Source organism: Lepidochelys kempii, chromosome 9 (genome assembly GCF_965140285.1).
Source record: "Lepidochelys kempii isolate rLepKem1 chromosome 9, rLepKem1.hap1, whole genome shotgun sequence".
Lineage (NCBI taxonomy): Eukaryota > Metazoa > Chordata > Testudines > Cheloniidae > Lepidochelys > Lepidochelys kempii.
Window position 1 is genome coordinate 74,653,509 of NC_136388.1, and position 24,459 is coordinate 74,677,967.

The 24,459-nt window shown below is 40.3% G+C and overlaps 1 protein-coding gene across 12 annotated transcripts in view; it reads left to right on the top strand.

Annotated features, from left to right (window-relative positions):
• Positions 1–24,459, top strand: part of HDX (highly divergent homeobox) — a 111,827-nt gene that overhangs the window by 43,330 nt on the left and 44,038 nt on the right. For all 12 annotated transcript variants that reach the window (XR_012160937.2, XM_073360905.2, XM_073360908.1 and 9 more), the window contains one exon: positions 6,338–6,391. Coding sequence is in view for 11 of the 12 variants with exons in the window: in XM_073360905.2 (XP_073217006.1) it covers positions 6,338–6,391 (54 nt within the window). In the remaining variant the exon portion in view is untranslated. The remainder of the gene's footprint in view (positions 1–6,337; positions 6,392–24,459) is intronic.

Genomic DNA, 24,459 nt, shown 5'->3' on the forward strand with positions numbered 1-24,459 from the left:
ATGATAGGCACACTCCAACCTCTGAGCGTCTCCCTGGAGTTTCCTAGCCCCTGGTACTCAGGACACTTTCAGAATTCCCAGGTCCTCTGTTTCTAAAGGAACAGTATACCACAGCTTACTAGTTAAGCTGTAGAGCACAGTTCTGCTTATCACATAGCACTTAGATTTGTTTATGGAGAAAGCAAGTGTAAGTTTATTTAACAAAGAACAGAGATTCCAATGATAGCAATCATAAACACTGGAAACAGAGTGTTACAGATGAAATAAAATTGCCTATTTAACTTACAGCCTAAACTTAACTAATAAGACATTATGTCATAAGAGCAAAAGCTCACCCAAAATCCTTCCAGTGTATTAAAGCCAGGGTTGTGATTTTTTGTTCATGAAGCAAGCCCACTGTCAGCATACTCCTAGGTGAAAATTATTGTGTGTCTCCTTGCATTCTTCTGATATACCAAACTAATTCTTTGATCTTAGTCATAAACTGGCAACCCTGCTGTCATGTATTTCTTCCTGTAGATTTTGTGGTCTCTTGTAAACTTTGCAATCTTGATTAGCTGGTGATACCGTGTTCCATCAGACTTCTCTTGTAAGACACACAAATGTCTCCTATGAAGATAAGTGTCTGTTATCTCTTGCCTGAACAGAACCAATTTATCACCTTCTGGTGACCTGTCTCGTTTGCCTTAAGAACACAGTTTTCAGCATATATACATATTACTGTACATGCACTTTTCAGTGATGATCAGTGTGAAAGAGGCTTTCAGTAGAGACCTTTCATGACACTCTTTGAAAGAAATATGGAGCTACCAGACCCAGGGGATCCCAAACCATATGCAGCCCTATGCCTTCTGCCATTTGGCACCAAGAGGTTCCTGAGTCACAGGCAGCCTACCACTTCCTCAAGTGGGGCTTCTAGAACATTTACCACTTAACTTTACTTATGCATTGCAGTAATTTATGTATTGATTATTTTCTTATATACATTTTTGTACGTGGCAAGGATCCACTTTTAAATTTGATCTGTTTTTAATACCTAAAACAAAAAGGCACATGTCTAAAGCTCTGATTATCCTTTAAAATCACATGCATCATTGGATAGTAGAGCACCCCATCAAGTGAGTAACCAATTCCATCTCTGACCCTTTCCCCACAGAGGGAATTTCTTGATGGCAATAATTTCATAATGAGAAAACTGCCAAGATAGGCTGGCTTTTTGGCTAAGAGCTAGGATGGTATCCCATTAAGAAAATCTACTTTCATGAATATTTATGACATATTATGCTTTTACATATTAAAAGCTTGAGGGAACATAAAGCATATTTTGGTAATGGTTTTTCAGTGTCGGCTTTTATTGTTCTTTTGAAGAGGCATTAGAAAGAACCTGGAAAAAAAGAAAAAGATTTTAGATTTTTGTGGTCTGACACTCTAGCACATGCAGTCATTTATTGTTCATGTTTTTGCTCAAGTGTAATATAATTTAATCCATCAACCTGGGAATGAATATCCTTATTCTTAAATTCCTGGGAAATCCTTCAGATTCAGAACATATGAAGCTTGAGTTACTGAATTGTTTGAATGCTCAGTTATTATAACAGGTAGCAATTGAGAGCAAGAAGTGATGAATTCATTACTGTTAAACATTGGTGGGATATCTAATAAGCAATTAGTCATAAACTCCCCAATTGAAATCATTTAATCAAATTCATGCTAATCTAACATAAGAACAAATGTAATAATCAATTTTTATGACACAAAGGGGTTCCTTGGAATTATTTATCCAGTTATTTATTCATCAGAAATTTTCTGCTCAAACTATTAAAAATGAGTAATCAGTGTCTTCAGACTTTTTTAACATGGAGCAAGGCAATTTTACCAAGTTGCATGACTTGCAGGACTAAATTAATGTCTGACTTTTATTTGGGGGCTGGGAGGAGGGAATAAAGTGAAATTATGTATTTAAGCTTCTTTGTAGAAAAGGTTAGGATTTCATTTTAGCTAAATGTAAATGAACATGGGATGCTTTTTTGTTTAATACATTAGCTTTCCTTGTTTGGAAACATTATTGTTAATCCTGTTCTGTGCTGTCTGTAATTTGCCCTTATTTTGTACATGAAAACGTAGAACATTGCAGCCAGGTACAGAGGAGGGCTGGGATACCTCTTTAAAATGTTAGTTATAAAGCTATTAGTTTATTTAGTGATATGGCAATTATGGGTTATGTTTTCTACATTCTTTTTGAAAAAAAGAACTGGTCCCACTTTATTTTTCTTATGAAGAGTTGTTGAACACATGAAAATGTCAAGATAGACATTCTAGATTTATCTGAAATTAACAGTAGACTGACAGATATAGAAATTGAAAACACCACCTGTAGTAGAGAATGGTGCTTTTTTTTTTTTTTTAAGCAAAACAAGTATGGTGTGGGGCCTTTTATTGTCTAACGTGATTTATGTCAATTAGGACAGTTCTCTGTAAATATCAGCTTCTATGTATTTGTCTGTTCATACTACTGTGTTAATGTAGGGCCAGGTTCTGATACTCTTACTCACATTGAGTAGTCCCATTTAAATCCAGTGTGATTGCTCAAGGAGCTAGATACTGTTCTTCATGAGTATGAGTACTGCAGTTTAGCCCCTAAAAATTAATGTGAATCACATAAGCAGTATAACAGTTTGGTTTAGCTTCTTAAAATTATGTTAAAATGAATTGGTGGACAAATGTTAAAAATATACATAGTAGCTTTAAATTCTTGATTTTTTTCTTCTTCTTGTTTTGTATTGAAAACCCTACCTGACAAACTGCAGATACTATGTAAATACAAACATTGCCTTTACCTTACATAATGGTGAAAGTAAGCAATCATTGATACAGTTTACCAAGGATTGTGGTAGATTCTCCATCACTGACCATTTTAAAATCAAGAATTTTTTTTTTTTAAGAGAGAGGTTCTGGAAATTATTTTGGGGAAGTTCTATGGCCTGTGTTGTACAAGAGGTTAGACTAGATGTTCACAATAATCCCTTCTGGCCTTAGAATCTGTGAAAAGGACAATGCGTGCATGCAGCAACCACAGGATGGTATTTTGACAAAAACACTGGTGATGTTGACTTTCCTCTTTCCCTCCCCTTATAGGGTGGCCAGGTGTCCGGGTTTCGACCGGAAAGTCCGGTTGAAAAGCGGACCGCCGCAGTGTCCAGTCAGATCTACTGACTGGATACCCAAAGTCCAGTTACTGCAGGTGGGGAGGCACCGGGTCATTACCCGCACCAGCCCCTACTCAGCCAGGGCCGCCTCCTACCTGTGTTGGGCAGCTGCAGCTCCCAGCCCCGGCTCTGCAGGCGAGTCCCTCCATGGGGGGAAGAGAGCAAATGGAGGCGAGGCCTTGGGGGAAGAGATGGAGAGGGGCGGGACCTCGCGGGGAAGAGGTGGTGATGGGGGCGTTCCAGCACTCCTGCTGGAGTGTCACGTTTTTAAATATTACAGAGTTGGCAACCCTACCCCATTGTGGTCCAAAGTGAGTGGGCATCCTAATCAAGCTAGAAGACGGCTGGCTAAACAGGAAGTTTGGAGAATCTTAAAGTGTATTTTTCTGTACAGAAGTGTCTTAGGTAGCAAGTACAAAGGATAAACTTTTAGCTGAGGAAGATATAATTATATTTTTGGATATGCATTTGTTCAGAAATTAGTAAATGTTTTTAATGATGAGTATAATTCAGAGGGAAATATTATATTTACCATATTTTGAAATAGGTGGGTTAAATCTATGATGGATTTCTTGTCTTCCTTTTATTGAACTGTTTGAGAGTCTCTTCAGTTTCTGTTGTGCATAAAAAATGCTTGTACCAGAATCTAAAACCAGCCTAGAATGTTATTTCATACCCTGCATGTTTCAGTCAGAGAGAGAAAGAAGTACACTTCAGGTTTATGTAAGCAAATGCCTCTTTGGAAGGGTGGGAATTTGTGGTGATCAAGAGGAGAGATCCCCTGAAAAAGATCACTTATTACTCTAAAATGCAAATTTCTGCTATCTAGAAAAGTTTGATGCTGAAAACCACCTGTTCTGGATCTGGTACATTTATTAATGTTCCTGGAACATTACACGAAAAGCAATACACATAACAGATACAATTGGAAGGTGTGTTTCGGCAGTGAGTGGTTTCATTCATTTGGCCCATGAGCCAGATCCAGCCTGCTTGATGGGCCTCTATGACAAACTCAAATAATGTAGAATTCAAGTTTTCATTTCAGATTTCTAGGCCTCATCTGAATGTGTCATGTAACTTTGTCTTAGCCTGAAACAACTATTTTCCAAATTTTGACTTTTACTTTCATCTTGTTGAGGTGTTACTTCTGAAACCTAACAGTGACACTTTAAAAACAAGAAAATTTAAAATAATTTGGGTGTACAACTTTGCCTAACTTGCAGTTACTGTAATTGTGCGTTGAAATTGGGTAATGGCACATGCCACTAGTCGTATATACAAAGGGCAGAAGTGATACTGATTTTAGTGCTTTGTATCCTTTTTTCCTGCCAAGTACAACAGTAGCTTTATTAAGAGCCAAATTCTGCTTTCTGCTCTCAGTTCCACTGGTGCATCTTCAACTACAATAAATGAAAGTTGCATCCATATAACTGACTGAACAAATTGGCCCTTAAATAATAGTTATTACTGAGGACCATATTCTACCCATAGTCTTTATGCAAATCTCCCACTGGGCCTGATCCAACGAGGTGCTAAATCTTTGTAACTCAATGATAGTATTCAGAGTAACAGCCGTGTTAGTCCGTATTCGCAAAAAGAAAAGGAGTACTTGTGGCACCTTAGAGACGAACAAATTTATTTGAGCATAAGCTTTTGTGAGCTCACTTCATCAGATGCATACTATGGAAAGTGTAGAAGATCTTTTTATACACACAAAGCATGAAAAAATACCTCCCCTCACCCCACTCTCCTGTGGGTGATCACTCTCCTTACAATGTGTATGATAATCAAGTTGGGCCATTTCCAGCACAAATCCAGGTTTTCTCTCCCCCCCTCCCCCCGAGTGGCTAAGTCATTATGCAGCAAGGTAACCTATTTCCCCTTGTTTCCCCCCCCCCCCCCCCCCCGGACGTTCTTGTTAAACCCTGGATTTGTACTGGAAATGGCCCACCTTGATTATCATACACATTGTAAGGAGAGTGATCACTTTAGATAAGCTATTACCAGCAGGAGAGTGGGGTGGGGGGAGGTATTTTTTCATGCTTTGTGTGTATAAAAAGATCTTGGATGCATACTATGGAAAGTGTAGAAGATCTTTTTATACACACAAAGCATGAAAAAATACCTCCCCCCACCCCACTCTCCTGCTGGTAATAGCTTATCTAAAGTGATCACTCTCCTTACAATGTGTATGATAATCAAGGTGGGCCATTTCCAGTACAAATCCAGGGTTTAACAAGAACGTCCGGGGGGGGGGGGGGGGGAGGAGGAAAAAACAAGGGGAAATAGGTTACCTTGCTGCATAATGACTTAGCCACTCGGGGGGGGGGGGGAACCTGGATTTGTGCTGGAAATGGCCCAACTTGATTATCATACACATTGTAAGGAGAGTGATCACCCACAGGAGAGTGGGGTGAGGGGAGGTATTTTTTCATGCTTTGTGTGTATAAAAAGATCTTCTACACTTTCCATAGTATGCATCCAATGAAGTGAGCTGTAGCTCATGAAAGCTTATGCTCAAATAAATTGGTTAGTCTCTAAGGTGCCACAAGTACTCCTTTTCTTTTTTCAATGATAGTAGTAGGTGCTCAGCAGCACTCAGTATTGTGGCCATTTTTATTAACGGGAGATTGGCTGGCTGTTGATTTAATTTAGTAGTTCTGTTCTACAGACTATAATAAAAAATGTATTTTGGCCTGTGCTACAGAATAAATTTGATACTCTTTTATTAAGGGCTCTGTAAATGTTTTGATTTCCACATCATTTAAAAAAAAACGTTTTAGGACTGGTGTTACTATAATATAGTACAAAGTTAGTCCTGAAACTTTAGTTCAATAAGAGCAACTCTGCTCACCTAACTTGTCAGAGGAGTCCCACAGTAATCAGGCTACTCACATGAATAACACACAGAATTTGGCCCCCTCTGAAAATCTTGCAAGCATTTTTCTTAAGCAGAAAGGAAGAGTATTTAGATCTGGACTCATGTTTATAGACACTTATCACAATGAATACACACTCTTGAAGCTGGATTATTTTGCACAAGTCATGCAAAAGCTGTGTACATAGTATTATTTGCCATACCAGCAGTCTGAGAGTGTGCCTTATTGGTAATTGTTTTTTTGCTTCCACAGATTTCAGGAAACCTCACTGTGCCTTGGATTACAGGGTGTTCCAGAAAAAGAGCAGTAAGTACATTTCACTTGAAGCAGCAAATGAGCTAAGTAAAGGCATGGAAACACATTTAAAAAAAATTTGAATGACCTCTAGAAAAATGTCACTTTGAGTATTTGGTAAAACAGAAATGTGTGTTTTTTGCTTTATTTTATTTTTTGTTCATAGTAGCCACAAACAGTAGCCTGTAAATATACCCCATAAATAGCTGTACAGTATCTAGTGTTAAAAGCCCAAAATTGAAAACCTAGGTCCCATCATGCCACCTTTACACATGTAAGTAGTCCAAGTATCTGAAGTGCACAAATAGGGATTATTTCCATGAGTAAAGACTGCAAGACTTGATGTGATTTGTGTTAAAAATGAAACAAAGGCTGGTCATGACCCAAAAATTCAGAGAGGGAAAACTAAACTCATAAGGAGACAAATCCTAGTTTGTCAGCCTGCTAGATCCTATCTGTATGTCTATATATAAAATATGAGAAGCAGGATTTAGTCCAAAATGTATGTCATAGTTATCTCAGGTGTAATTTTTATCCACATTTTAGTTTTTATACCCTTTCCTATTAAGCGAAATCAACCAGATTGGTGTTCTGAAGTCATAAGGCATTCCTAAATATAGTATAAAACTACACTTCTGTTCATATTTACGAACTTTTATTGAAAATGTCATAACTTTCTTGTCTTCCAGCTCAAAGTCTATTTTTCTAAAATAATCAGGGTCAGTGTTGCGGTATAACAGTGGGAGGGAAAATATTTGCTCTCAGTTATTTACATGTAGTAAGGTTCTGAGTGATAGAATGTATCAATTCAGCCATCAGTAAATCCTAACTAGATATAAAAGCACCTCTATTTAATACATCTAATATTACTTTTTAAAGATAAAATGTTAGAGGCAGCTGTTCGTGCTTACATGTTTCCCAAAGCATAAAAAGAACTTTAAGATAAAGATGAGAAATAGATATGCTTTACACAAAGGAATTTTTAGTAAAACATTGTAGTTTTTAAAAAAAATTTAAAAAAACCCTAAACCTAAATGTTGTGAGCTGGATAATTCAGAGACATTCCACATTTTTAATAACTTTGCCCTTATATTCTATTATGCTGTGCACTCTACACATAAAATTAGTCTGAGCTTGTGATAAGCATGAAAACAGTTGAATTTCACATTTGAAAAATGATTAAAATAGGGGGAAAAATGTTTTTCATATTGTAAGCACATGCCAGTTTCTTTGATGTCTGTTAGCAGTTCCAGTGATGGGCCATGGAGAACTTTCTGGCACACTACAGATGTTCAGTGAGTCACATGTGGCCTGCTCCGAAATCCATTGAAGTCAATGGGAGTCTTTCCATTGACTTAAATGGGATTTGATCAGGCCTATGATATTGCCTGTCATCCTCATTCTCAGCTGCTAAATTACATTAAAAGACAGCTAAAATTAATTAAATACTTGTCTAATTGCTTTTTCATGTAATCAATTGCTATAGTTGCCAGACGGGCTTTATGCTATCCTGCTTGGGAGGGCAGGTGGGCACAAGACAATCCCTAGTAAGTTGCATTCCACACTATGGGGGAAAAGTGGGAGCTTCCCCTGCTGTGTAGAGTAAATAGTTCTAGCCTTTGGGACAATGAGATATTTAGGGGGCAATATTTGCAGAGAGGGTTAGAATGGATATATGGATTCTGTATGGTTAAAGGGGTGTTTGAATCCATGTCAGGCATAAGATCAAGAGAAGTATAGTACTGTTTTTAGACTTCAAAATGTTCAAGGGATAGGATGTATTGTGGTTCACAGTGAAATAGTGGTTAGAAGGGTGGGTGTTTATAGAATGTATGTAGAGGGTAAGATAGATATGTTGTGATCTCATTAGTGAGAAGGTAGGATATCAGAATGATCGTTCTTAGCCAATATATGAAGGATAGGAGATGAGATAATGATACAAAGGGAGAGCAATCTGCAGGAGGGTGTGTTCTGGTGTAGGTGGATAATGGTTGCACATGTTGTGGAGTAACACAATATGAAGAGTATGGGATAGTATCCAGGGTACTTTATATAGGAACGTAGCTTATACTAGAAATGGTGAAAGGATACAATATGAGGGTATAAAGGGGCTTTGGGCATGTAATAGGATGGTCAGGGATGTGAGAGTGCACGGTTAAAAAGTTGTCTGACAAACCGAAAAGGACAGTTAACTTCATTTTCTCCCCATCCCTCACTTACAAAAGACATGTAAGTATTTCCCTGTTTGCTGTTAATGACCCATCCAATTTGACTGCATCCATTGTTCCCACATAGAGTAAGTATTTAATTAACTCAAAATTGAGCTGGTTCATTTCTGTAGTGGCTGCTAGTGCCTACAGGAGGAAATTTCCACAGTCCATTTATCTCCGACATGGCTTAATAAACACATGTGTTTCATATCTTTACTACTCTTGTCACAAGAATGTTTTTGCTTCAAGATTTGTCTTCACTGCAATGTTAGCTTGAGTTCTCTACACTTCGGTAACTACTCTCGAGTTTCCTTAGTTCAAATGAGCGTGGTAACACTGCAAAACAACATCTGAGCAGCACAAAGTGGTAGTATGAGCAGCACAGAGTAGCTGCATCGTTAGCAGGACTCAAGCTTTTTTGTAAGCTCTCCGGGAAAGGAGCCATGTACTACTCTGTATTTTGTACAGTGCTTTCAACAATGGGGCCCTGTTCGTGGTTGGTTGGCACTACCATAATAGACATGATTAACAATTCATATACCCTCTGATGGGTCAGTCAGCACTTGAGCTGGAAATTTTTGTGCATGAGTGGGAATCTGGTATGGGGCAGCACTCAAGTTATATTTCTAGCTAACACTGCAGTGTAGAGAAGTCCTCAGTCTCCTGAGCTGACCCTGACTGCATGTGTGCACGTGTATGCACATATTTATAAAAAATAATTTTCTGAATGAAACTAAAACTGAAGTAGCTCTTCTCCTGATTTCCTGCTCTTGGAATGTGCAGGAATATTCTCTGGCATTATTTTCCTGGGGAATAATCGTGTTCCATAAATATAATGTCAGGATAGATTAGTTTTGTGTAATGGCCTCAGAAACCATTGTTTTCCTCATGTACCACTGTGACGATTGGAGTTACAGTCCCTAGAGTTAAGCATCACAAGGTTGATGGTGAGGTGCTCAGCTCTAGCATTCGTTTCCCATCTAATCAAAAAGCTCATGTTTTATATGTATTTAAAAAAAAAAAAAGTGAGGTTTGGGGCCCATGGCAAGATCTCTGTCTTCTGATAGGCTACTTCACCAAGGGTAGAACGCTGAGGGGTTCTTTTAAATGTAGGTTTAACTTGTCTGTATGTCCCTGCTTTGGCTTTCATTACTGCTATCTACAGAGAAGCTAATTTGTTTTACAGCAGGTTGCATAATTTACAGCAGTCAGTTTCAGAAACAATGTAATAGTGAGATACTTTAAAGTCACTATTAGCAGTCCTCCCTCTGTAAGTCAGAATGCAGTAGATTTTCAAAGGTAGAATAACTCTAGTGACAGACTGATGTCACAAAGAGCAACTGGGAAACCCAGTGGAGTGAAAAATAGCTCAGCACAGTTCTTTAGAAATGCAGCATAAGACTTTGTTTTCATTTTTTTTTTAAAGCCCTGCTAATGGAAAGAGCAATGAAGCTCCCTCCAAGTGAGCTCCCTCAAAATGAAACTTTTTACCTACAGTTTCTAAAATTAGTTTAAAAGTAATGTAAAGTTCTTATTCTCCTAAATCTTAGATAATCCTTTAAATAAGCTTTGAAATATTCTTCTGTTTTTATTTATTTTGCTTTATTTCATTTTAATTTACATGAACTGAAATCTTAGATTGTAGATTATCTTGGCATGTACAGGAACTAAAATGTGCTGATGTAGATCCATAAATGTTTTAGCTTATGTAGTAACTGTAAATCTGCTCTGGACATACAATAATGTGTGTGCCAAGACTGCTGTTTAGTAACCTTGGTTAACTATCTTGCTATTAATCTGTGTTGTTAAATAGCCTGAATCAGTGCAGTTGAAGATGCTTTGTAAACCATTTTTGACTGTTGCAGATTTACTAGTCTAATGAATGACCTCAGTTTCCCATCTTTCACATAATCTCACACAAGGCAAATTGTCTTCTAATGAGATTCAAGAAAAGGACAAAATAATTTGTATTTGTCTGAACATGTGGTAGGAAAACAAAATATCTAATTTTGTGTTGTGATTCAGAATAATCTAGGGTGGGGTTCTAAATAGAGTTGTGTAGAGAGAAATTGGAGAAAAACAGAAGGCTGTACAGTGTTAGTAGTTTTTTAGCATGTACAGTTGAACTTAATTTGAAGTGGTATTTCTGGCAGCCTTTAAATTTAGAGGTTGTTTCCACATGGAGTTGTTCCCAATTAGCTGTTCCTGATTATTCAGGAACAAGTCTATGTGTGGATAAGCCCTCAGGTTATCTCTAAAGCAAAAAATAACTTTGCAATCGAGAAAAATAGTAGGCTATATAAAATAACTGAAACTTTCGGGAGGTAATATATTAAACATTCAACACCCGATCCCTTCAGTTAAGGGCAAAGAAAGTTCACAATCCGCATCTGTCCGAGGAGACCTCCATGGACAGAGAAGAATTAAGACTCCTCATGTGTTTCAGACAGAACATTTCTATTTAAAAGAAAGCAAAAAACCCCTACTACGTTGTTTGTTTGTGAAAGGTGCCCTGAGTAGTAGATGGATTCCTCTTCATGTCATTATAAGAAATAATCACAAAAAGAATACACATACATACTCTTGGTAGATCACCTTTTAAAAACCAATAAAACTAATAAAAAATGAGGAAGGAAAGCAAAAATAGAAAATATTGTTGTGGAGTTTCCTTGTAGACTTATGTCATTTGACTTTCTGCTATCTATAATAGTATCCACAGGCCCTTCTGAGGAACTGATCTAGAGTCAAAACCACAGTCCTTTTCCACACCTATGGGCTGTAGACTGGAAATCCTATTGGTGCTTCCTGTGAGATCTGTTTCCCTTGAGAGTTTTAACCTAATATAAGTAATTGGTAATTTACAGAAGAAGAAAATAAATAAAATTGTTGGATATTAAATTATGTGGATTATATATGCTGATGCTTCTGTCATTTGTGTACACTAGTGGCAAGTTTGTATGTGCACACATGGAGGACCTGGTATGAAAAACAAACCCTGGGAATTTAGGTGAGAAATGTAGTTTCATCTGAACAACTAATTTTTTCTTATGATCTACAGCTTTAACACTAGACCAGGGATCGGCAACCTTTGGCACGCGGCCCATCAGGGAAATTCGCTGGCTGGCTGGGACAGTTTGTTTACCAGCAGTGTCCGCAGGTTCGGCCGATCGCAGCTCCCACTGGCTGCAGTTTGGCATTCCAGACCAATGGGGGCCACAGGAAGTGGCGGCCAGCACATCCTTTGGTCCGCACCACTTCCTGCAGCCCCCATTGGGCTGGAACGGCGAACTGCGGCCAGTGGGAGCTGCGATCAGCTGAACCTGCGGACGCTGCAGGTAACTAAACCATCCCGGCCTGCCAGCGGATTTCCCTGACAGGCCGCGTGCCAAAGGTTGCCGATTCCTGCACTAGACACTTCATCAGCTTTTAAACTACTATTTTCAGTGGCAGATACTAGTGTTCATTTTGAAGTAACTCCTACATACTTGCTTTCTTACTTGCATTTTAATTGAGTGGCATGATGGATAAATTGCACTCATTCTAAAAGAATATTCACAAGTCTTTCAGTATGGTTTTAGGTTTCCATCTGTAACAGGTCATCAGAAGGAGAAATGGAAATGACTTAGTCTGATCTTCAAGCTCAGGACCCCAGGTGGGAAAGCAAATGTCGATTAAGGCCACCTTTGTCCTCCTTTGGCATCAATAAGAGCAGCCTCAGGGCTGCTGTTACACACTTTGGATGCAGTGGCCCCATGGGGCTGCTCTGCTGGCTGGAGATTGCCAGAGGGCCTCCTCTCCCATCCTTGACACATTCCTGACAAGTCTCCTGTGAGGGGAGGAGGCTGGGAGTGGATGGCACGGACTTAATGTATAATGGGTGCTCAGCACCTTCAAAAAATCAGGGCACTTATGGCCTTGCCTAGGTATGGACCAACTTGCCTAACTTTAAACATTCAGGTTTGAAAATTTTTGCCAAAGTGTGCCCATGAGATTTGCCCTCATCCTACCTGAAAACATATCCCTCTGTTCATTCTTTCTTGTCTTAAAAATTTTCCCTATGTGGCTGAGTTAGCTGGATATGTAAGAGTTGTTCAGCCTTACTTCTCTGTACAGTGGCATGAATATAACCCTCACTGAAGAGAAATGCTTTTAAGTGTTCTAGTGAAATGTGGTTGATTTAACCAATTCTTGACTGAAAAATTACATGCTCTGTTTGCAAAGTTATTAGAGTGATGGCATGTGTCCATTACACAATGGATGCGTGCATCTCATGCAATGGTGCCAGAGAGTTTTCTCTAATGGTGCCCATGGAGGTGGCCGTGTTTGTTCACTGGTGCTCCTTGTGCTCCCTCTGAAGCTATAAAGGAGTGAAGCTTTCCTCATCCTTCAGTTCCTTCCTACCATCCATGTTCGATCGGAGTATTCTGTCTGTCTGTTCCTTCAGTGGAGATTGCAGTGAATGTTCAGTTTTTAGTTAGTCCTACTTAAATAGTAGGAAACCATACGCAAGTGCTACATACCTTAATAAGTGGAAACATTTCTTTATCTGGGTGTGTATGCCTACACTGCAATTAAACACCTGCAGTTGGCCTATATCAGCTGACTCAGGCTCACAGGGCTCTGGCTGTGGGGCTGTAAAATTGTGGTGTAGATGTTTGGTGTCCAGCCTGGACCCTGAGCTCTGGGACCCTTCCCCATTGCGGAGTCCCAAAGCTGGGCTCCAGCCCAAGCCTGAACATCTACACTGCAGTTTTATAGCCCACAACCTGAGCGCCGTGAGCCTGAGTCAGCTGACATGGGCTAGATCTGGGCATTTAATTGCGGAGTAAATATCCCCTGGGTCTCCTATGCAATCTACTATTCAATAGATTTTTGATTATTTCTTACATTTAAGAGTAAGGTTTGGTGGTCAGCTCTATATAAAAGTGCACCTTGTCACAATTTTGGAGTTTCACTCTCACGTCATGGGACCGCATTCTCCAATCCTATGACCACCTTAACGGTTTCTTAAAGGCCTAGAAAGATTGTTCCCTCCTATCAGGGACCCTACTTCATATTGGGATTGGAATTTAGTGTTGTGAGCCCTTATGGGCTCCCTTTCGAACTGTTAATTACCCATTTGTTGCACCTTTCTGCAAAGGTGGCCTATCTAATAGCCATTGCCTCAGCAAGAAGAATGGGGGAATTACATGCTCTAGTGACTGTCCATATAGTTTTTTTACAAGAATGCTGTACAGTTTAGGCTAAACCCTAAGTTTCTCTCCAAAGTAGTATCTGATTCCACCCCAACCTATCTATATATTTACCAGTCTTCTTTGCAGGGCCTCATACTCAAAAAGATGAGCAAAAGCTCTGCACTCTGGATGTTTGCTGAGCACGAGCTTTTTATCTGAAAAGAACAAAGTCTTGTGGGTCTCTTCCCAGTTGTTTGTCTCCTACTCAGAATGAATAGGAAGGCATCCTATCACAGTACAACTTTCCAAATGGATCACTAGCTGAATTGTTATGCGCTACAGGATCCAGAACATCGCACTTGTAGAAAAGCTCTCTGCACACTCAGTCTGTACAGTATTTGTGGGAAATGTTCTTGTCATGGGTGTCTGTATAGAGCGTCAACATGGTCTTCAGTCCACACTTTTGCTAGACATTACAACCACATCAAGAGAAGATGCTAATGTAAGAAAAGCAATTCTGCAGTCTCTCTTCCACTGAGACTCCTAGCTCCCCCAGAAACTGCTTGGGAGTCACCTGGTGTAATAGACATATGCAGTTACTCAAAGAAGAAAAAACAATTACTCACCTTTGTGTACCTTTCACCCATTGAGATGTGTTGCATGTGTCCGTTACCTGACCCACCCTCCTTCCGCAATGCAGCGAAGTCTATCATCTAAAAGTCTGGTACGAAGGAACTGAAGGACACACAGGGCAGCTCTGCCCCTTAATATTCTCAGCTTGGTGCATGAGGAACACCAGGGTGAAGGCATGGCTGCCCCTATGTGTCTTGCCAGGGGAAGCCCTCTGGCACAGGTACCTGGGAGGTACACACACTTAGTGTAATGGACACATACAAAACCCCTCGAAGAACAACAGTAGGCGAAGGTGGATAACTGTTTTTTATGTTTGCACAACTTATTCACAAAGCTTATAAAATGTACAGAGAAGGAAGGCTGCACTAGGCATACAGGTGCGGCTGCACAGTAAAAAGTTTTTCTGACCAGGAAAAATTCCTGCCCATTTCAGCTATAGTATGGTCTTTTATTTTTAAGTTGAAGAAATGTGTGTTGTGTTTTGCTTTTCTTAAAGTGACTGGATCATTCTTGCTAAAACTTCCTTTAAAATCACAAAGATAGAAGCAAATCCTGGAAAATTTCAGCCCCAAATGTGAAAATTCGAAAAAACAAAGCTGAACAATTGAGAAACTAGAGTGGAAACAGTAATATAATCTTAACCATAGCTGTTACTGCTACTCCACATGTAATTAAGGTTATTGAGACTTGTGTTTTGATATGAGTGAAAGCTTGGATATTTTTGGGTGTTGTGGGTTTTTAACTTCTGCAGTTTAAAAAGAAACAAGTATTCATCCAACAGCTGTGATAAACAAGACAGTGTTGCAAAATCTCTACTCTAGTTTATTCACTCTCACTCTGAGATGACATTGTAGTACCCATTAAACCAAAATAAGTTAACTAGAATGATACTTCCAGACTCCCCTATCTTTACTCCATCTACAAGAGTGAAGCTGGAATTCTGGTATTCCTTAGTTCTGTTTTAGTTGCCCACAGTCAAGGGTAGAAGTTGGTCTTTTTGAGCCACAGCATTGAAGTTTTGCCTAGAACATGGAATCACAATGTGAGGGGTTATGGGCTAAGCATTGCTGGAATACAAAGACACTCTGAACACAAGTTCAGATCTCAGCAGAGGCCTTTCAGCCCTTCTTCCTTCTCAGACAGATGGGTTAAGTCTATGCAGTTTACTGTATGTGTGTGTTATGAATGAGATCTTAAAAACAGAGGTTCTGTCTGCTTTCCGTGTATGATAAGAGTCAGACTGTGGCTGGTCCATGTGAGGGTCATGGAGAAGCATCAAAGCTGCAGGAGACCTGCAAGGGAACTTGTCCTGAATTGCAAAAAGAAAAGGAGTACTTGTGGCACCTTAGAGACTAACCAATTTATCTGAGCATAAGCTTTCGTGAGCTACAGCTCACTTCATCTGATGCATAAAAGTGGAAAATGCAGTGAGGATGTTTTTATACACACAGACCATGAAAAAATGGGTGCTTATAACTTCAAAAGGTTTTCTCCCCCCACCCTACTCTCCTGCTGGTAATAGCTTATCTAAAGTTATCACTCTCCTTACAATGTGTATGATAATCAAGGTGGGCCATTTCCAGCACAAATCCAGGTTTTCTCTCCCCCCCACCCCACTCTCCTGATGCTCAAATAAATTGGTTAGTCTCTAAGTACTAGAGCCACAAGTACTCCTTTTCTTTTTGTGAATACAGACTAACACAACTGCTATTCTGAAACCTGTCCTGAATTGCAGGAGCTTTGGGCAAATTTATTTTGGAAGACAATTCTGCTACCTTTTGAATAGGTGCAATGTATACCTACCCCACCTTGTACTAACAGTTCTGCTGGCTAATGGGTAAGAAATCAGGAGCAATGGGACTAGACTCACCCCATCCTATCCCAGTCTTGTCAGAGTAGCTGATGCTGGTGATGGCTGGAAGCAGTCCATATGCTAAGGGAGTTCAAGGACTATTATTACTGGCCTTTGTATGTAGACACCAGAGTAAAGGGATGAAGACCCTTTTGTGTCTTCTTTCACCACCTCCCATTCCTCAGACAAAGCAACAGTTTAGGCCAAAAGATTTCATGGCATTTCTTGGTTGGTTTGACTCAGTGTCTGTGGCTACAAAGTTTCGCTCACCTTACGCTGTGAACTGTGCCATGAGACAGATGGGTGCTGCCCTTCATCCCAGAGATGGTTGCACTTTGCTGGTATCCTGGCATCAATGAAAAATGCATTTCTCCCTTCCCAAATGGATTGCGGCAGCGTTACTCTGGTGGTCCCTTCTAGCCCTGTGATTCTATCTACTTGGATGCAGATTGTCAGTCTCAAGAAAACTCCATCTACTCTAGTACAGAATGCTTTAGCACATCTCCTCGGTAACTTGGTTTGCCATAAGTACATCAGACCTGTCCTCTGCTCTTTACACTGGCTCCCCATTGAATAGTATGTCAAATTCAAGGTCTGCGTCGTCCTCTTCAAGACACTCAATGATCTGGGCCCAGGATACCTAAAAGGTAACCTCCTGCTTTGTGGTAAGAGCCATGGCCACTCAGGCACAATGGAACTGACTCTTGCAAGGTAAAGCTCTTTGGAGACAGTTTTCTTTGGGATCAGTCCAAAACAGGAATGAACTCCCATAAGAATAAGAACCACTACTAGCTTCACCATATTCCAGTCAAAGCGTACTTCAGCCTTGCTTTTGCTAGCATAAACAGACAGCAGTGTACATATACTATATAAAATTATTGGTGGTGTGGGGAGACCACACAGTTTCTCCTTGGGAAGACAAAGAAAGAAACCCACACATTACACATCCTAGTCATGTCGCATAATGAGAAGAGGCATTCAGATTCTTATGAACCTGAATAGAATGGAAGGTCACAATGGTTAATGTATTTGCATTGTTGAATTACTGTTAGGATTCTCCGGGTTTACGGTTCTTTGCTGTAATCTCTGGATCACTGACGAACTCTTCTTTCCTCCTCGAAGATTCCTATACATCTCTATAGAGAGTCCCTCATTATTTCCCCAACCTGCTTCTTTTTTTTTTTGTATTTACTTTGCATTGAACTATCCTCACCTGCAAAGCCCCTATTGTAGGCAACATTCTTTTGGACAAAATAGGCAATCAGTACTGCCTCTTAACAGCAATCTTCTTAATTGAGGTGAAGGAAGGCAAGTTTGAAGATCTCTAAAATTCAAGCAATATAATCTTTTTTGGGGCCTTGTTTATTTCATGGCAAGCTGGACCTAAGTTCCACTGCAAGGTTCCCTGGTTTCTGTGGTAGGCCAGTGCAGCTGACAGGAAATTCTTTGGCAGCTGCAGGCAAACTCAAAAAGTGAGATTCAAAATGAATTTAAATACGAAAACAAATAGAATCAGTATGGAACCACTCTGATATCTATTTTGCTGTCAATTTCTATTTACTTTACTTTGACCTTGAATTTTCAGCATTCAGTGTCTTGCAAATTTTTGTATTGAAAACACGTAACTGAATTATAGTTATGGGGTTGGCGGATGGGTGTGGAAGTTGATGGGTTTGGAAACTCTGTAGTGGGGCAGTTGGCAGTTATAGCCTTCAAGAGGCTTGGGAGGCAGTTTGTTTATAGACAATACCTCTGTTTTTGCACTGATTTAACTATGTTGGTTTAGAAACTGATACAGTTAAATTGGTATAATGACCTAGTATGGATGCAGTTCTGTCAGTATAAAAGTGTTTATTGGTAGGGCTAGATAACACTTCTATATTGATATAACTGCAGTAGCTTGGTTTCTAAGCCAATATAGCTAAATCAGTGCAAAAACTGTGTAGACCAGCCCTGAGACTAGGGGATGAGTATCCTGGTTGAATGGTTCTTCTAAAACAGGGGTGGGCAAACTTTTTGGCCTGAGGGCCACATCACAGCATGGAAATTGTATGGAGGGCTGGCTGGGGCAGGGGATTGGGGCTCACGGGAAGGATGAGGGTTCTGGCTGGGGATGCAGATTCTGTGGTGGGGCTGGGGATGAGAGGTTTGGGCTGCAGGAGGAAGCTCCAGCCTGGGATCAAAGGGTTTGGAGGACAATCAGGGCTTGGGCAGGCAGTTGGGGCGTCGGGGGGGAGGGCGGCTCGGGTGCAGGATCCGGGTGGCCCTTACCTGAAGCGGCTCCTGGAAACAGCGTCCTGCCCCTGCCTCCGACGCAGAGACGGGACCATGCCGGTCTTCGTGCTGCCCCGTCCTCAGTTCCTGGCCAATGGGAGCTGCAGAGCCAACCCTTGGGGTGGGGCAACGTGTGGAGCCCCCTGGCTGCCCCTGTTTCCGGAAGCCAAATGGAGCTGCTGCATGTGTGGAGCAGAGCCAGGCAAGCCACCGACCCTGCTCCCCAGCTGGAGCACCGGAGCAGGGAAAGGTCCCAACTCTGCTCCCCAGCAGGAACTCAGGGGCTGGATTAAAAGGTCCGGTGAGCCGGATGCGGCCTGTGGGCCATAGTTTGCCCACCCCTGTTCTAAAATCATCAGTGAAATAGTTGGCAAAATATCAACACTCTGAAATGAAGACAGGCAGTTCGCACTGTTTTTGGCCTATTGTTTCAGGCTGACCCCAGACTTCTTCCATGCTTCTCCCGCCAATCAGGTTCCAATCTCAGCAGAGGTCTACAGATGCCCCCCAATTTACGCAATCGTTCCATTCCAGAAAGCCTTGCATAACTCAAATTTTGTGTAAGTCGGAAACATATACCCGTATGTTACTCAAAAATTTCCACAACTCGAAAATCCTATGTCTGGCTTATGAAACTTTTCTGTAAGTACGAATTTGCATAAGTCGGGTGTTGTGTAACCCGGGGAGTGTCTGTATAAGGTTTTATGTAGCTCTAGGGAGAGTCAAGAACTAGTAACCTCTTAGTGTAACGTGCTCCCCTAGCTATGTGTGGATTCCAAGTGGACGATCTCCTGCCCCACATGCTGAAGTTATTTGTGGTTATGGTTCACCAGTACCTCCATTTCTAAAAATAAAATGCGCGTGCGCGCACACACTCTCTCTCTCTCTCTCTCACAACGAGAGTCGGGTGGAGTGTCCCCACTAATTTACCTATAGTAATGGGGACTGGAGTGTATGATGGCTTCTGAGGAGTGTTAGACAGAATTATAGATCTGTTCTCCTGATATAGCTATCCATTACAGGAAACCTATAAAGGATGTACATTTTAATCCAAACACTTGGAACAAGGCTGTTAGGTTTTTGTGGATGTGTTATAATGCAGCTAATCTGGCATAGTGCTAATGGGTCAGTGCTTAAAAAGGGAGGGCATTCTGACTTCTGAAATGAAATAAAGTAAAAACTGAATTTTATATGTTTGAGTAATATGTATGGTCAGAAGTTGACCTATCTCTTTTATAAAAAAACAGGCAGTAACTTGTGTTACTGTGGTTAAATATATAGATATAATTTATGGAGTATTTAAAGATACAATATGAGAACATGTAGGGGTATGTGTCCTAAAATCAAGAAGAAATAATGGATAAAAACAGACGTATTATTCTGTTGTCTGAAATGAGTAAAAAAGCACATTGAAATAAAACTATTTTAGTAGGCTTTTGAGATTGATAATCTGCATGCACTAATAAAATATGTTTTATTAAAGTATTTGTTTTTCCCATCTGAGTCTCAGTGATAGAGTTTATGAGGGACAGAGAGGGTATTTGTTTTTAAGCAATTTCATTAATTTAAATTAAATCAAGTCTTGCCTCTGCTACTGATCAAATTTCAGATTTTCATAAAAGAAGACATAACTTCTATAAAAGCCATCTTGTTATCATGACAAATACAATGAGACAAAACTAATGAATGATAGATTCCTAATAGAAACTTTATAAAATTGCTCAGTGAACAATTGAGTCTTTCATTTCTCAGGATATAGGTTTGGTCTGTACATCAGAATGAAGTAGATTGTATCTTTAAAGAATAGGAAGGTAATTCTGGATTGTCATATGTCTGTTTTGGGTGAAAGAAAGAAATGAACGTTTTAGTGAGGTGGGGTTTTTTTAATATGGTTTAAAACAGTGAATTTCAGAAGCAATAAATGCAAATTCAGTCTACTTTAAATAAACCAACTTGGGTAAATGGTATTTTTTAGGTGTACACATCTCCTTTTATGGAAACTACAACATATAATACCCAGAATTGATATTTAAAAATTCTAATTATTTAATATTGATTTTATTAAATGACTTCAAGTTAAAATGAAGTTATACTGTTCCTGTATAGCTTTGGTACATTTGCTCTGAAACATCTTCAACAAATGCATAAAAGTTGGGAAGTCAGAGCCAGTGCTCAAAAGGCAGTAACATGATAGGAAAGTGCCATTGAAATTTGATGGATCTTACCAACTTTAGGTATTGGTTTTGCACCAAAACTTTTAGATATGTTGTGCATATTCTGTGACACTTGGCTAATGCCAGCAGTGCCCATAATATGCAAACTGGATAATTTCTTATAAAAAATGTTGCCTTCACACACACACACAGCCATTGTATAAGCCAGTGGTTCTCAACTAGGAGTCGGGGGGCCATGGGCAGGTTTCAGAGGGTTCGACAAATAGGGTCAGTGGTAGTAGATTCACTGAGGCCCAGGGCAGAAAGCCAGTCCCCCACCGCATTGGTCTGAAGCCCAGGGTCCTGAACCTCATCACTCGGGGTTGAAGCCGAAGCGTGAGCAATATAGCTTTATGGGGGCCCCCTGTGGCATGGGGCCCCAGGCAACTGCCCTGTTTGCTCCCCCCTAATTCTGGCCCAGGCTTTTATATGCAGAAAAACAGTTGTGGTGGCACAGGTAGGCCATGGAGTTTTTATAGCATGTTGAGAGGGCCTCCGAAAGAAAAAGATTGAGAATCCCTGGTATAGGCAGCATATAACCCAGAGTCTGGCAGAGTTGTTGACTCAGTTTGCTAACTAGGACTGCTTTCTGAAGCTAATTTTTGAAGCTTTTCACCAGAAAACTGTCTCACAATCTGCTTTTCAGAATATGGATAACAAAACTGATAAATTTAATTACAGGGGGTAAATATTTAGCCATCATTTGATACCTGGAAGTACAAAGCAAAGACTTGGACCAAAAAGTGAAGAGGTGTAGGAGGAGGAAACAGAAGTTAAAGCAGAAGAGAAGTAAGAGATGGCTTGCAGATGCAAAGGTCTTGCTAGAATTGGGGTTCTAGGGTCTTGTGATGAGGCTTCCCCTTTCAAGGTTTTGAGAGAAACATGTATTTCCATTGTGATGTAAAACTTTCCTAGTAAGAACCATTTTCTAACTGAGTACCCTGTTTTGTGTTTAAATATATTTCTTTTCCCCCACCCTCAAATTTGTCTCTATCTGGAATCCTTAGAGTAGATTTTATTTCCTATTTTGGTTGCCATGTGAAGAAACTTGTCCCCCCTATTTCTGCCTAGAAGCAATATCAGCATGCTTTTCCTTATACTTGCTCTTGAAGGAGATGTACAGTAGCAATTTAAAATACCTGATTTGGCATGTAAATGAAGCAAAATGTTATTTGGCTAGTGGCATCTTAAAGACTAGAGTTTATTTCTGACAAGGAGGTAAAACCAAAACTGTCTTAAATTTCTTCTGTATGACAGCAGTAAGTGGAAAAAACAAGGTTTCTGTAGGGATGTTGCCAATGGGCATTTCCCACAGTTTTACTTCAAGACATATTTGCTTTGATTGAGTCCATTCAGACTTTTTTTTCCCTACATGCAGCGACCCACTAGGTACTTTTTCTGTTTTCTGTGGTGCTTAACAATGACAGGGAGCAAACTACCGTAATTTGATTTCTCTAATAAAAATTCCATAAAAACAATTGTAGGAGATTGCTAACACATCATACAGAGTGCTTATCTAGCTAGAAAGGGTCACTGTATATATGGGTAGGACAAAAGGAGATGACATTGGCTGTACAAGTATAAGCACTGAAGGACAGACAATAGACAAGTGTGAGGTCATTGTGGCCCCCAGGAAGTAATGCCAAAATGTTCTCTCTCACTTGTCTGTCTTTACTATTCCTTTTTCATTGACACACCGCCAAGCACTCTGCTCAAGGCAGACTGGAGTCTTAATTAGCTTGCCCATCTCTACTATTGTGGTCACAACAGCAGGGCTTTTTTTAAAATGCCTTGTGAGAAATGTCAGTGCCACAGATACATTCATCACTTTAAAATATTCTGTTTATTAATATAAAAAAATTAAAACAAGATTTGGTACTTGGGCTGAATTGCTACTTCAGTGTTTTTTCATGTGTCAGAGGGAAAGCACACTGTTAATGTCTGTCACAAATTGTCCAGGGAAAGAGAGTTAACACTCCCTACTTAATTTCTTCATATTTTAAAACACAAAACACCATTGTAAGTAGTTAGGGTTGCTATACACATAACCTACCTGGCTCAAACCCACAAAAGTGAGGAAATGAAAAATTAGGTTACTTAACAGAACTTACCCTCTATACTTTCTCTCTTCTCCCTCCCCCTGGAATCATCCTACTGTTCTCACAATTTACTGTACACTGCAACTTTAGCTCTGCCCCCAGTTCTCCACACCACACACCTCATTGCAAAATTAACCACTGCTAATACAGTTAGTAGTGGATGTTTGATCAAGCTATGTGTTGTGTGGGTGGTCAACCTGTGGAACTCCTTGCCATAAGATGTGAAGGCCAAGACTATAACCGGGTTCATATCTTCATAAGTTCATGGAGGATAGGTCCATCAGTCGTTATTAACCAGGATGGGCAGGAATGGTGTCCCTAAGCTTCTGTTTGTCAGAAGCTGGGAATGGGCGACGGGGATGGATTACTTGATGATTACCTGTTATGTTCATTCCCTCTGGGGCACCTGGTATTAGCCACAGGATACAGGGCTAGATGGACCTTTGGTCTGACACAGTAGGGCCATTCTTATGTTCTTATGGGTAATAGAATTCTCGCATAAGGTTGTAGGTATATACTGTTAGGTGGTTTAATTTTAGCAGCAGAACCTGCCCTGTCTTGCAGTGGTTGTGTTTTCGCACTTTCACCTTGAAAAAGCTGCCATATTGCTCTGTTACCTTGCAGCAAGAGAACTGTCATCCTAGAATATTGTGAAACATTGGGAACCAGATATCTAAACTGGACTTTGAGCCTTACTACAACTTGGAATAGGCTAATTTAACTCCTGGAGGTTTTCCTTTGCCTCCACCCTCCTCTTTGCGATACAGTAGTGGCTTCCCTCTTCTCTACCCCCAAGGAATAACGGTATAGGGGAGAAAGTGAAATGGTATCTGTTCATGGCCATGAACTGAATCATTGTGTTGAAAGACAGCTGCATGGTTTGCTCCCAGGAATTTTTCTCCAGCAGCCAAAGGGTCCAATCGCTTGGAAGGCAATCCACAAATCCTGGTTCCCTCTCCTCTGCTATCAGCCAACTCTCAGGCAAAGACAATGTAGGGCTGCCTGAGTGGCAAGTAGCTACAGCAATGATTCCTATGGTATCCCCAGAAGCAGGAGCAGATGCAGTACTTCTTTACTGTCAAGGTTTTAAAAAAAAAATCAGCCTTGAAGTTGAACTAGCTGTGAGAGGGGTTCTCAAACTGGGGGTCATGACCCCGCAGGGGGTCATGTGGTTATTGCCTGGGGGGTCATGAGCTGTCAGCCTCCACCCCCAAACCTACTTCACCTCCAGTATTTATAATATTAAATATAAAAAATGTGTTTTTAATTTACGGGCGGGGGTCATCGCACTCAGAGGCATGCTGTGTGAGAAGGGGTCACCAATTCAAAAGTTTGAGAACCACTGAGCTATGAGCAGTCTAATGTCCCCATGTTTTTACTGAAACATTCTTAAATGTCTTCCATCATGCACCTACTCTTACCTTCAGCAGTTCCTTCCGTTCTTTCAGTCACTGGGCTGCTCCTTATCCTCCCACCTGTTCCAAGCAGGCAGAATGAGAATGAGGCAGAATACCTCCAGTCATTTTTAGAAGCCAAACACACCCCATCCTAGTAGGTATAAAAAGGGGGTATTTGATCAGTGGGCCTGGAAGTATCTACTCTGTCATTTTGCTCAAATTAAGTCC